The 13883-nt window shown below is 37.4% G+C and overlaps 1 protein-coding gene across 2 annotated transcripts; it reads right to left on the reverse strand.

Moving 5' to 3' along the window:
* Positions 1-777: 777 nt before the first annotated feature.
* Positions 778-9313, reverse strand: tdg.1 (thymine DNA glycosylase, tandem duplicate 1). Of its 2 annotated transcripts, XM_030136238.1 has the most exons (11): positions 9187-9313; positions 6891-6963; positions 5727-5866; positions 5327-5640; positions 5180-5249; positions 3826-3961; positions 3661-3743; positions 2642-2736; positions 1936-2107; positions 1701-1850; positions 778-1317 (listed from the first exon to the last, which is right to left on the reverse strand). In XM_030136238.1, exons 2-11 carry the CDS (start codon positions 6944-6946, stop codon positions 1184-1186), a joined length of 1350 nt encoding a protein of 449 aa, XP_029992098.1. In that variant the 5' UTR covers positions 6947-6963; positions 9187-9313; the 3' UTR covers positions 778-1183. The 2 variants fall into 2 exon arrangements, with proteins under 2 accessions (XP_029992098.1, XP_029992099.1); XM_030136239.1 differs by lacking the exon at positions 6891-6963 and having other exon boundaries at positions 9187-9301.
* Between the last annotated feature and the right edge of the window lie 4570 nt (positions 9314-13883).

The following is a 13883-nucleotide window of genomic DNA, read 5'->3' on the forward strand; positions in this document are numbered from 1 at the left end:
AAAACTCAAACCAGAAGGAACCCATCGATACAAGAAGGATTTTAGTTCCACATTCAGACAAATAATAACCTATAAATAATAATCCAAATTTTACTTTTCGTTTTAGTATGAAAGTTAAATAACAGAATGAAAATGTGAAAAACCCGAACATCCATATAAAACCTGGAATATCTAAAAAAAAAAAAGTGCAATTTCAATATTATGTCTGATCTGCTTATTAACACAGTGGATCAACAAATGCAGAAAACATTCATTAACAGGCAGAATATTGTTAAATTATACATATAATTAAGAGATTTCATGTTGTTCATATTTGTTCAGGTTAGTCACATTTTATTTTTAAAGGATAGTTTGTACATGTAAAAATTTTCATCATGTAATTTTACTTTTTTCATATTAAACTGAATAGAAAATGTGGAGTTGTCATTATTTATAGGTTATTATGGTTATATATTATATTATTGTACCTATCGCGTTGGTCTGTATGTGGAACCTGAACACCTTTTAGCTGGTAATATTTTCATTGTAATTTTTAAACATTTGAGCCTGATTGGACCATTTGGTGTTAGTTTTGGCCCATGGGCCTTATGTTTGACACCCCTGCTGTAAATCAAGACCTTGTACACCATTATAACTCCACCGAAACACATTCACTACATAATAATAATAATAATAATAATAATAATAATAATAATAATAATAATCATAATAATAATAATTTTCATAATAATAATAATAATGATTTATATGGAATGTAAGAAATACAAGTGAAGTCTGTAAATGTAGAAAAGCATCATCAGGACATTTTAATGGACACATGATTCATAAAAGTCCATTTGAGACATTTTCATCCACATTAAAAACATGATTCTAAAGTCATACGGAAGAAATAAAACCCGTTTGAGTTTCAGTTGAAGGCGGGTCAGAACTGGAGTCCGACCGCTCAAAGCACCATAAACCCTGAGGACGGGACAGAGTCCATGTCTGCGTCCGTCTCAGCGGTCCTTCGTGTCCACGTCCACAGCTCTGCAGATCCAGAACCGTGAGGAAACGAGACCCGACGACCGCAGACACACGGAAAATAACAGAAGTGCAGAAGGCGGCGTGTGCACCGACTCTGACGCCAGTGGGTTTCATGTCCGACACTAAGAAAAACGAAAAACTGACACAGACCAGACACACGTCACGCACTGTCCCTCGGACCGCCACCGATGTCTGGGATCTGGTCTGTGAAGGACTGGGTCATCCACTGGCCGTCCGGGATCTGGACCGCCGGAGCCGGCTGGGACGAGGACGAGGACGCCCCTGGACCCCGGTCTGGAAGAGACAGAAAGAGGTCAGACTGGGACCAGGACCAGGACATGGACCCGGTCTGGAAGACATAGACAGAGGTCAGACTGGGACTGGGACCAGGACATGGACCCGGTCTGGAAGAGACAGAAAGAGGTCAGACTGGGACCAGGACCAGGACCAGGACCTGGTCTGGAAGAGACAGACACAGGTCAGACTGGGACCGGGACCAAGATGAGGACCCAGTCTGAAAGAGACGAACAGAGGTCAGACTGGGACTGGGACCTGGTCTGAAGGAGACAGACAGGGGTCAGACTGGGACCAAGACGAGGATGCCTCCAGGACCCGGTCTGAGACGCAGCTCAGACCTGACCCTGGTATCTGGTTCTGATAGACCTGATTCCACCCACCTGTGTCCTCAGAGCTGAAGGTGCAGTGTCCGTTGGTCTGGCTCTGGCCTGGGGGGTTTTCAGACCCCCCCTCCACATAGGCGCCTCCGTAGGCGTCTTCGTACCCGGGGTCGTACTGTTCCTCCTTGATGGCCATACGTTTGGCGTCCTCTGTAAGACAACACCTGGGTTTTAACAACAGGACTCCAAATATAAACTATGATGTCACAGGAGGAGGCGGGGCCGCAGCGCTCACCCTTGGCCAACTGCAGGTTGAAGGTGTAGTCCACCTCCTGGACTTCACTGGTCTTCTGGACTCCCTTCAGCTGGTCTCGCAGCTCCCTCAGTTTGATGTAGAAGTGGACTTTGTCCTGAGCCCGAGGGAACTGAGCACAGCGAGCGCTGGACGAAGGCATCAGGTACAGGGCCTGAAACCACAGAGGACTAAGACTGAAGTGGACTAAGACTGAAGTGGACTCAGACTGATGTGGACTAAGGCTGATGTGGACTCAGACTGATGTGGACTCAGACTGATGTGGACTCAGACTGATGTGGACTAAGGCTGATGTGGACTCAGACTGATGTGGACTAAGACTGATGTGGACTCTTCAGTTAACCCAGAATGCTGGTACCCGTGTACTGACTAGAACCAGTATCAGACCATATTTGTCCTGTGCTTCTCTTCTCCTCCTCTCTGCTCCTACTCCTGTCTGTTCCTCCTCCTCCTCTCTGCTCCTCCTCCTGTCTGTCCTCCTCTCTGCTCTTCCTCCTGTCTGTCCTCCTCTCTGCTGCTCCTCCTCTCTGCTCCTCCTCTCCCAGATACCAGACAGTTAATCACCTATACTGATCCAGTAAATTCAGTTTGAATCCAGTTAAATCCATCTGGACTACTTGATCATGACCACAGTCTTGGTAACTTTATCTCTTCCATTAGAACATGTGATAAATGTGTCGGTTCTCACCACGTCACAGTCTGGGATCTTATGCGGTTGCAAACCGAACTCCAGTTTGGTCGGTTTCTTCCCAAACAGTTCCCTGCAGAACATTTCATAGATACCTGGAAGCAAACACAGCACAGTCACCATGGCAACTAAGAAATAAATAACACATTACATTCTTTGTTTTCTTTATATTTTGTTTCATATGTGTACATTTTGTTTTTCCATCTTCCCTGAACTTTACTTCTGTATTTGCTGCTGTCAACTGTAATTTCCCTAACAGTGGGATCAATAAAGTGTTACCTTATCTTATCATATCTAATCTTATCTTATTATCTTATTTAATCTTATCTAATTTTATTTTATCATATCTTATTTTATCTCATCTCATCTTATTTTATCTTTTCTTATCTCATCTTATCTTATTTTATCTCATCTCATCTTATTTTATCTCATCTCATTTTATCTTATTTTATTTTACCTTATTTTATTTTATCTCATCTCATCTTATTTTATCTAATCTCATTTTATCTCATCTCATCTTATTTTATCTCATCTCATCTTATTTTATCTCATCTCTTCTTATCTTATTTTATCTCATCTCATTTTATCTTATTTTATTTTACCTTATTTTATCTCATCTCATTTTATCTTATCTCATTTTATCTCATCTCATCTTATCTTATTTTATCTCATCTCATTTTATTTTATCTCATCTCATTTTATCTTATTTTATTTTACCTCATCTTATTGTATCTTATTTTATTTTATCTCATCTCATCTTATTTTATCTTATCTTATCTCATTTTATTTTATCTCATCTTATTTTATTTTATTTCATTTTTTATTTTATCTTATCTTGTTTTATCTTATTTCATCTCATTTTATCTTAATTTATTTTATCTCATCTCATCTTATTTTATTTTATCTTATCTTATTTCATCTTGTTTTATTTTATCTCATCTTATCCTCTGAGGAACTAAAACACCCTCTGACAGTGAACCCCGATGACCTGCTGGACCTCATGGTGTGAACACACTTACATTTCCCGTTGAAAACGGCGATCAGAGGTTTGAACTTCTTCAGCTTCTCCACCAGGATTTTTCCTCCTTCTCGTAACTCTTTACTGAACAGACCAGAACAGACCAACGTTGGTGGAGGTTTGCACACATGTGACCGATAACGTGAAGGCGGGCGTGAGGACGTACCTGGACAGGTCTTTGCTGCCCGGCGTTGCCCTGGCAACCATGTTAGTGAAGCCCATCTTGTATTTAACGGGCAGCGAGGTGTCGTGCATGTGGTTCAGCTGCTCCTCAGTGAATCCAGACAGAAACAGACACTTCCCTGAAAACACACACATTCGTCTGGGTAATGGACCCGTAACACGGGGGGGGGGGGGGGGGGGGTCAAACATACGGCCCGTGGACAAAAAGCGGCCACCAAAGGGTCCAAAATCTGGTCCAGTGAGAGGAATTTGCAAAGTGTTCTTAGTTTTTCTTCACTGGACGAGGTCAAGGGAGTCACGGATGGACCGCCCACTACTTTGTGATTCATAACTTTTAAATCAGACAACTTTAAAACAAATATTACACATAATTGTAAAGGTCTAAACACCAGCTTAAATATATTCAAAGGGCAAAATTTAGTTTAAAATATTTTTAACTGAAATATATCAAAAACTACTGCGTCACATATGGACATTAAATTAACGTCTATTTTTTGCAAGAATTACAAAGTTCTCAAAAGTTAAGTTCCTCTGACATTTGCATCCTAAAACGTATTCAGTGTATACCTTCAACCCTCTATTTTACAACCTAATAATTGGTTAGAGGAAAAAAATATTTGATCAAACCTAAATAGAAAGAGTTTTGAAAAACGACAGCGTCCCAGATTGACAACAAAAGTAAATATAAAATTTAACTTTTTTTATTTCAATTATCAATATCATACACATTTTTTTTAACAATATTTACAACATACAAATAATATTAACATTATATTCGAATGTATTTTGCATAGATATATGTATTGAATACATGAATAATATAATAGTCAAATATTAATGTATTTGAAATAAATGTAGTTTATTTATGAGTTTATAAAATGAACCCAGAATGATGGCACTAAACTTCATCAATTTCCAAACATTCACACTCAGAAAACCTCTCAAACGTTTTCTCATTTCATAATACATTTTCCTGAAAATATTAGTAATCACCTACCCAAAAATATAAGTTTGGTGTAGATTATTGTCATTTAATTTTTTTGACCAGATGTTAATCTTCCCTTGACTTCCCCCCACTGTTTTTGGTTTTAAATTTAAAAAAAATTAAAAAACAAAAAAATTTGCTTTTCAACTGTACAGATTCATCCAGCTTTCAGTACTTTTTACTTGTCATTGAAACATCTGCAGGTTTTAAATGGTGAAAATGTAACTTTGGGCTGTTTTAAATTCTATACTATTTTATTTTAATTAGATTAGATTTGATTAAATAGAACTTAGAAGAATATAAAACAGTTCATCCACAGTTAAAATGATGCATCTGTTCATATGAAACTCACAGAAATGGTTTCCTGGCCCTGGAAACCAGCGTCCGATGAAAGCGGCCATCAGACCCGGGTTGATTCCAATCTGAAACCCAAACCAGATGTTTGTGAAAGTGTTCAACTCTAAATCCTCTCAGACCTGAAGCCGGTTCAGAGACTCACGATGACGTAGTCCAGGTTATAGTCCAGCAGGTCTGGCAGAGTCTTCTTCATCACCTCCTCCTCCGACATCCCTTTGAAGCGGTCCACTTTCCTCTTCACTTTCTTGAAGCTCTCGTCGATCTTCTCCTGTTTCCCGTCTCCCTGAGCTTCGGTTGCGTTTTTCTTCGGTTTCGGTCCCGGTTTGGCTTTGGGTGCGTTGGGGTCTTTAGGTGGTTTTGGAGCTTTGGGTGGTTTTGGAGCTTTGGGGACCTTTGGGGGTTTCGGTGCCCCTGGTTCCTTGGGTTGAGTTGGCCTGCCTCGCTTTTTGGGTGGAGCTAAAAGAAGAAAACAGAAGAAACCAGTCAGGTCTTTAACACTGGGTTTAATGTGTGATGTTGTGGGTCTGTGGGTGGATCGGTACGTTTGGTCAGGTCGGCGGCCTCCTGCTGTGGTTGTGGGTTCACCATGGCGGACTCTCCTGCAGGGTACGAGTACTGGTGGTTCTGGTTCAAGCCTGAATACTGGGCCTGCAGAGCGTGGAACTGCTGCGTAGACTGGATCCTACAGACGAGGAAAAGCAACAGAACACATGAAACGGCAGTAAAACCTGCAGCAGAACACGGACATGAGGAGCAGAGTTCAACGACGGAACCAGGAAATAAATGCATATTAAATCTAAAATTAAATCTATCTAAAATGAAAAAAAACAAAACATTAACCTTCCAGTATCCAACATATAGAGGTCCTTTAATCATCAAAAGGACAATATGCACAGCGCAGTATTAATGTCAAAATGTTTTTCATAGACTTTTTTGTAACTTTTTAAAAAATCATTTCATCACCTTGAGAATAAACTAAAATACCAAATACTGAATAACATATATATATATATATATATATATATATATATATATATATATATATATATATATATATATATTTTAACCCTTTAAATGTCACGTTTCTAAAGTAAATAAACCATCTTTTTTCATGCAAAAAAATATTTTTTTTTATTTACAATATTCTATATAAACATTGTAGGAGTTTTTTTTTAAATCCTGTCATATGTCAATGATTAACACCAACATTTATTAATAGACATTATTTATTGTACTAGGTCAAATGATAAATGCTAAAATGTGTCAGTGTGCATTCAGTACTCACTTGGTAGAAGGGTGTTAGTGTAGGAATTGTTTACAATGTGCTGATTTTAGTGGATGGGTCACAATTTTAAAAATCATGCAAAAATTACTTTTAAATTCTAACCTGAAACAAATTGAGAGAAAAATAATACGACCTTTTATAACATGAAGTACAAAATGTGCATAATATGCTCACCTGGATACTGGAAGGTTGACCACTCTCAGTCTAATAAATAATAACTGAATAATCCCTGAAACAGGACACCTTTCATTGTTCAAACATCAGTAAAACATTATCTAATGGCAGAAGTGTAAATGAACAGAAGGTGAATTGGCGTGATGACATCAGCTGATGCACATGCGTTCATGTCACTTTGATCACACGGCGCCAATCGAATCAGAGTTCAGCTCATTTTTGTTTGTTTGTTTTGGAGGAGACTCACCACTGCTGGATGTATTCAGGGGAGACGGGCAGCGGTCCATTCAGCTTTTCTTCCATCGTTTGAGGGGGTTGGACTTAATAAATACATTGATAATAATGATTATGTGGATTTTTGGAACATTTGGATCAGTAATTACAGTAACTGGCAGTGTATCAAACTGAATGCATGTGCCAGGGCTTCATGGAACCAAACATTAACACAAGTGAGAAATAAAATGAACATGTCAAAACCAAAGAGTCAAAGAAAACGCATCTGTTTAAATGAGCAGCTTCAGATTCAGGGTCATTTAACCACCATAACATGATGCATATTCTCAGTTTTTGTACTTTTTATATAAATGAGAGAATAGTTTGGACATCAGTTCTGTTTTTCAGCACAGATGTAGACCCACTTATGTGTTTGCAAAAAGAAAAATAAAAGTATGTAAGATGATTTCCCATTCCACACAGCATTAAACCAGCTCTCACTACAAAACCCAGAACTCAGAGACAAAAAAAAAAAAAACAAAAACAAAAAAAAAACAGAATTGTCAGACATATGAAACCTTCACTTAATTAGAGAAAACTGGGAAAAGACTTGTTTATTGTTTCCTGCATTTAGTTCACTTTAGATGACTTTATTTTTCCTAAATGGCCAATTCATTTGCAGCTTTCTCACATGCAAACAACAACAATCCCTAACAGTAGAGGCATAAAATCCTCAATCAATCAATAAATAATAAAATTAATAGTCAGTTTCATCTATAATGGGTGAGATCTGTGTTTAAGAACATAATAGCACATATAATAAAAGACTTTGCGTATCAGTTTATTGGCAGACTGTGGTATAATTGGTTAATAACACTGTCTACAATAATGTATAAATAATCTGCCTCAGATTAAATGAATTTCATATATATATTTAATATGATGACTGTAACACGATTGACCAAAGTGCTGGTTATCTGGTGTATTCGATGTATATGGTAAAGTGTGATTCCACATATATATTGGTACCTGTCCCTTTATCCAGTAGGGACAGTAAACAGAACCTGTAAAGCAGGGGTGTTAAACTCATTTTAGTTCAGGGGCCACATTAAGACAAGTGTGATCTGAAGTGGGCCAGACCAGTAAAATAACAACACAATATGTACATAATGTCAACTCCAAACTTTCTTTTCTGTTTTAAAGTGAAAAAAAGTAAAATTATGTGATGAAAATGTTTACATTTACCAACTATCCTTTAAAACAATGTGAACAACATGAACAAACTGAAATTTCTTAAGAACACAAAGTGCAGTTTTAACAATATTATGTCTCTGTATATCATTTACACATGTAAATTACAGTTTTGGAATTGGGAGTATTTATAGGTTATTATGATAGTATTTTACTGATCTGACCGACTTCAGATTGAATTGGTCTGTATGTGGAACCTGAACTAAAATGATTAATATCTTCAGTGTAATTTTTGCATTTTACAAATTCATCCCACGTGCCAGACTGGACCCTTTGGTGGGCTGGATTTGGCCCCCAGGCTGCATGTTTGAGACCTGCTGTACAGTGAATGTATTGAATGTACAGACAGTGTTTTCCTTTGGACTCAAACCCATTCTATCATTAATTCACATGTTTCTCATTTAGTCATGGACTATATCTATGAGACTACAGACAACCAGCATTTGGACCGTTTCTTACATTTATTAGTGGATCAACACTGGTAAAGTTCCACTGTTTTTGTCCTGGATGTTGTTAGTTGTAGATGTTGGTGATGTGGAGCAGATCCCAGACAGACGAATGAGAGCATGTCTAATGATACGTGAACAATGGAAATGAAATAAACACTATTTTTCTTACGTTTTAAATACAACTTTTTTCTCTGTACAAGACATTAAAACGGGTCTAAAACTGTGTGGGTAGATACGGGTGGTTTTCACATGTATTAATGGTGCAAAGACGGAGAATCGGACACTTTACTTCATCATTTAAATGTCCACTAACTCTGCTGATGCTAATTATTTGCTGAAAGTGATGCTAACTTAGTCCAAAACACACAACAGCAGTTTTCTTTCCAGTTTGATTAAATCGGTTTATTTTATCACAAGACAATAAAAACGAGCATTCTGAAAGATATCTTCTTATTTAAGCGTTTTCTTTTTCTGAGAGGATAAACATTGTTCTTAGCTGCTACCTGCTAACGTTAGCCTCCTGCTAACCGCTTTGCTAACTTAGCACTGATGAATGAATCCGCTTCATTCCGCAGTTTAATCACAAGCAAGTCGGACGGATAAACCCGGTATCAATAAACCCAACGGTACCTGCTGATGTGGAGTTAAAAGCTGCTCGACGTGGTGTAATAAATGTTTACTCTTCCATCTATTCCACTCTCATTCAGCGTAAACAGGCAACAAAGACTTGACAGCGGAGCACCAGTCCATTCAACTCTGACACCGGACTGTACCAAGACTGAGGCCGGGGGGGGGGGGGGTGACGGCGAAAAAGACAACCTAATACTTAAATTAAATAAAAGTAATTGGTTATTTTAGACTGTTAAGAACAAATGTACAAATAAACACATATTTCGACCGATCTGGTAACTTTAACTTGTCAACAGTCAATTTCGTACACCCCTATTTTAGCGTTGGTCCACACCGCTGGACTTTTAAACTCCGTGAGGTTGTTTCCTATTGGCTGAGAGTCTACAGTCAAAACACTGACCCCTGGTGTCTGTTCTTGGGTATTACAACTGAGGGAAACAGTTTTTACTGGTGATGGAGAAACAGAAGCTTTCACTGAATCAGTCTGAAGCAGTTGTGTTGAAATAGTTCAGTGTTTTGATGCATTTGATACAATTAAATGTGGTGACATCTGCTGGATAAAATTATACATTGCATTCACATTAAACAAAAAGCAAAGAGTTGTGAAACAGTAAAGCACTGTTGTGTTTGTTTAATAATAAAGGATCTACAGCACAGGTGTCAAACATGCGGCCCGGGGGCCAAATCCAGCCCGCCAAAGGGTCCGGTCCGGTGTTCTGTCGAAGTAAGCTACCAGTAGTTTATATCGACAGCGACGTCTATCGATTGACACTACCCTGTCAAAACATGCTACCTTACGTTTCGACACGCCTATTTGAAAATGAAATAATGCTTCGACTGTAGAAAAACACTATTATTTACTTATTCATCTGAATATGGGTAGAGGAAGCTCATTTCGACAGGCTTATAACTTCTAACAAATAAAGCTCCCACTACAGGTAACATATTTATACAGGCTCATAACTTCTATACTCAGTGCCAATGAAAACGCAACACTTGAATGTGTTTTATTGTTCCTGAGCTGCATCAATATGTTTAAGTTTCACCTGTATAAGATAATCCCAGACAATTTCTTAACAACCTGAGATGGGTTGAGCTATTGTCACGCTTGAATAAACTTGTCTGCATTCATAAGACTTGTTTTTCTCATTGCTCAGCAATGAACTGCTCAACTTAAGGAATTGTGGTCAGTTAAGGAGTGGTCATGTTCTGTATATAAAGGCAAGCTGAAAAGCACCAAAATCATTTGCAATAACTCAGCGATGCCAAGACTGACACGTGACCACAGATGCCATGCTATGGGGCTCCTGGAGGCCGGAATCTGTGCTCGGCAGGTGGCGCGCTGTTTTGGATGCAATGTGTCCACCATAGTCAGGATGCAACAGAGGCATGAAGAAACTGGCCGTGTTGCCAGTAGGACTCCTGCTCCACAGAACAGACAGGAACTAGTTACGGCTCTGGAGGAAGAGTGGGTCAATATACCCCAGGACAACATCAGAAGGCTTGTGGGGTCCATGAGAAGGCGCATTACAGCCTGTATGAATGCAAACGGAGGTCATATTCCATACTGAATTCTAGAAATGAATTTTGTGACTTTTGGTTTTGGGGGTCCTTGAGTTTCTTTCTTTATCCTTATTTTTTGTCAACAAATTTGGATGTGATTTTTTTATTTTTACTGTATAGAAATGGCCTTTGATTAATCCCAAAGATCTTATGGAATAAAAATCCTCATCGATTTAAAAAAATATAAGAATCTTCAAGTGTTGTGTTTTCATTGACACTGAGTATATTAAATGAAGCTCCTACTATAGAAACACCATTATTTACGTTATTATCATCTCACTTCAATATTCTACGTCTATCCTTTGTGCACATGTAATTGCTTACAGGAATTGTTAACATAGATTTAGTCAGTTAAATGGTAGGCTACCATTATTGGCTTCTGTTAAACTAACTTAAACAATAATCTAAATGCCATTAACACCCACCTGACTCACGTACTTAACGCTATATCATACAATGAGAACTTCCTTACGCTATTATCATCTAACGTCAATATTCTACGTCTATCTTTCGTGCACATAATTGCTACCATGCTTACTGCTCAAAAGGCACTATTAAAGAAATATACGTACAAACTATGACTCACTTCTGCCTGGGGGAGCACAAATCGATGGGCATTTAAACTGTGAAAATGCTTCGGGGCATGCACATGCTAAGTAGTGCTAGGTAGCTCAACTTGACAGGACACCTGCCCTGGGATGAATTTGTGAAATGCAAAAATTAAACTAAGATATTAACAATCCTTTGAGTTCAGGTTCCACATTCAGACCAATTCAATTTCAAGTAGGTCAGACCAGTAAAATACTATTATAGTAACATAAAAATAACGACAACTCCAAATTTTTCTCTTTGTAAATGTAAATATTTTCATGTATTTACACTAAAACAAAGTATAATTTTGGTTTTCCCCTGTAAGTCGCTTTGGAAAAAAGCATCTGCCAAATGCATAAACATAATTTTGCAAAAAAAAAAAAAAAGTAAATAACCTGAACAAATATGAACAACCTGAAATGTCTTAAGAGAAGCAAGTACAATTTTAATAATATTCTGCCTGTTACTAAATGTTTTGTGTATCTGTAGATCCACTGTGATCTGTACGTTATAATGTACATGTGTAAATGATCAACTGAGGCAGAATATTGTTAAAATTACACATTTTTTTTGTTTGTTCATGTTATTCACATCTTTTGAAAGGAAAGTTTGTAGATGTATACCTTTTCATAATGCAATTTTACTTGTTTTGCTCTAAAACATAGAAGAAAGTTTGGAGTTGACATTATTTATATATTATGTTATTTTATTGGTTCGGCCCACTTCAGATCAAATGTAGCTGAAGGTGGCCCCTGAACTAAATGGGTTTGACACCCCTGATCTACAGGATATGCAACTGGAAATGATTGATTTTTTGTTTTATAGAAAATAAAAATATACTTGTATGATTGTGTCATTATATAATACTGTATGTGTCAAGTTATATACAGTTTTTATTACAGCTGCAACCGATTAATCGACTCAAAGTGATCCAAAAAAATCATTCAACCACAATTCTCCTGAATCAAAGCTTGGTTTCCTATCGAGGTGATGTTAGCAACGGGTTGGATATTTGATGGACATTCAAAAGCCATCGCCTTAGGGACTATCAAATTACTGCTCTGAAGGTTTTTCTTCAGTAGTTTCAGTCATGTGACCCAGCGACTCCAAACCAGTCTGAAATTATACTAAAGAGGACCTTTAGGAAACACCACTTAATATTTCTCTCCAGTCTATATTAATATTTTTTAAATGAGTATTATTCATATTTTTATGATTTTTTTTGTCCCCCCAATAGCCTCTCAGTCATGTGACCCAGCGACTCCAAACCAGTCTTAAATCATTATAATTAAGAGGACCTTTAGGAAACACCACTTATTATTGCTGTCAGGTCTATATTAATATTTTTTATGTATATTATTCATATTTTTAGGAAAAAATGTCTGGTTTTCTTCCATAGCTTCTCAGTCATGTGACCCTGCAACTCCAAACCAGTCTCAAATTATTATAATTAAGAGGACCTTAATTTCTCTGCTGTTAAACATTGGTTCCACTGTTGTGTTTCACACGGACGCTTATTATGATGCACAAAGAAGCTTCGATTCAGGAAAACTGCAATAGAATATTTCCCTTCAATCAGTTCGAGTCGATTAATTAAATCGTGAATTTTTGCATTCGCTTCAAGAACCTAATCGATTAATCAGTTGCAGCTCTAGTTTTTATATCATTCAGCTCCTGCCCAAACTTGAAAACGGCCTGGCAAACTATGAAAGATCAAATGGCTCAACTCTTCTTCCTTTTAGCTTTTATTTAGAGGAATATTAGGTTGAAAATCTTTAAACAAAACAGAAATATACAGACATCACTCATCATCAGTCATTTTTGCACAAACAATACGTCACATGCTTTTAAATTTTTTTCTAGACATTTCAGAGTCCTTCATTTATCAAATATTTTAACTTAGTTTTAAAGTAACATATTATTCACATTTTCTCATTTTAACTTAACATTTTAAAGAACCTTTTATGCAAATATTTTAACTTAAAGTTTTTAAAGTACTCTATTACTCAAAATATGTTAACATTAATTTAACTTTTTAAAGTGCAGGACTGTCAAATACACATCCATCATTAACATGATTTCACTAAACAAAAAATACTGTCGTCCATTCATACCAGTAGCCTTCCATAGTTTGCCCAGGCTGAACAGTCAGCTGTGTCTCCTCCAGTGTCTGAAGCCAAACTGAAGCAGTGCGTCCTCTTCCTCACAATCTGCAGCAGGTGTCTTCAGTTCAGCTCATCATCTGGAGTCAGACTAAGGAGGAAGTGCACTGCTTCTGTCCTCCTACAGGGGGCAGGTTTGTGCTGATCTTGACAAACTGACAGACTTAGACTCAACAGTATGTTTTAGATACATGTTTTGTAAGAGTGATAAACACAAAAATATATTTACAAAATAAAAAAAAAAGTGAAATGCTGCAACTGGGAACTGTGATGACATTATATGTGTGTATGCATGTAAATCAGTGTATAGTGTGTGAATGTCTATGTGCCAATGCAAGTTAATCCAATGTTCTACTAATCTTACTTAAACCTCATTCTCCC

The sequence above is a fragment of the Sphaeramia orbicularis genome, chromosome 6, assembly GCF_902148855.1.
Source record: "Sphaeramia orbicularis chromosome 6, fSphaOr1.1, whole genome shotgun sequence".
Lineage (NCBI taxonomy): Eukaryota > Metazoa > Chordata > Actinopteri > Kurtiformes > Apogonidae > Sphaeramia > Sphaeramia orbicularis.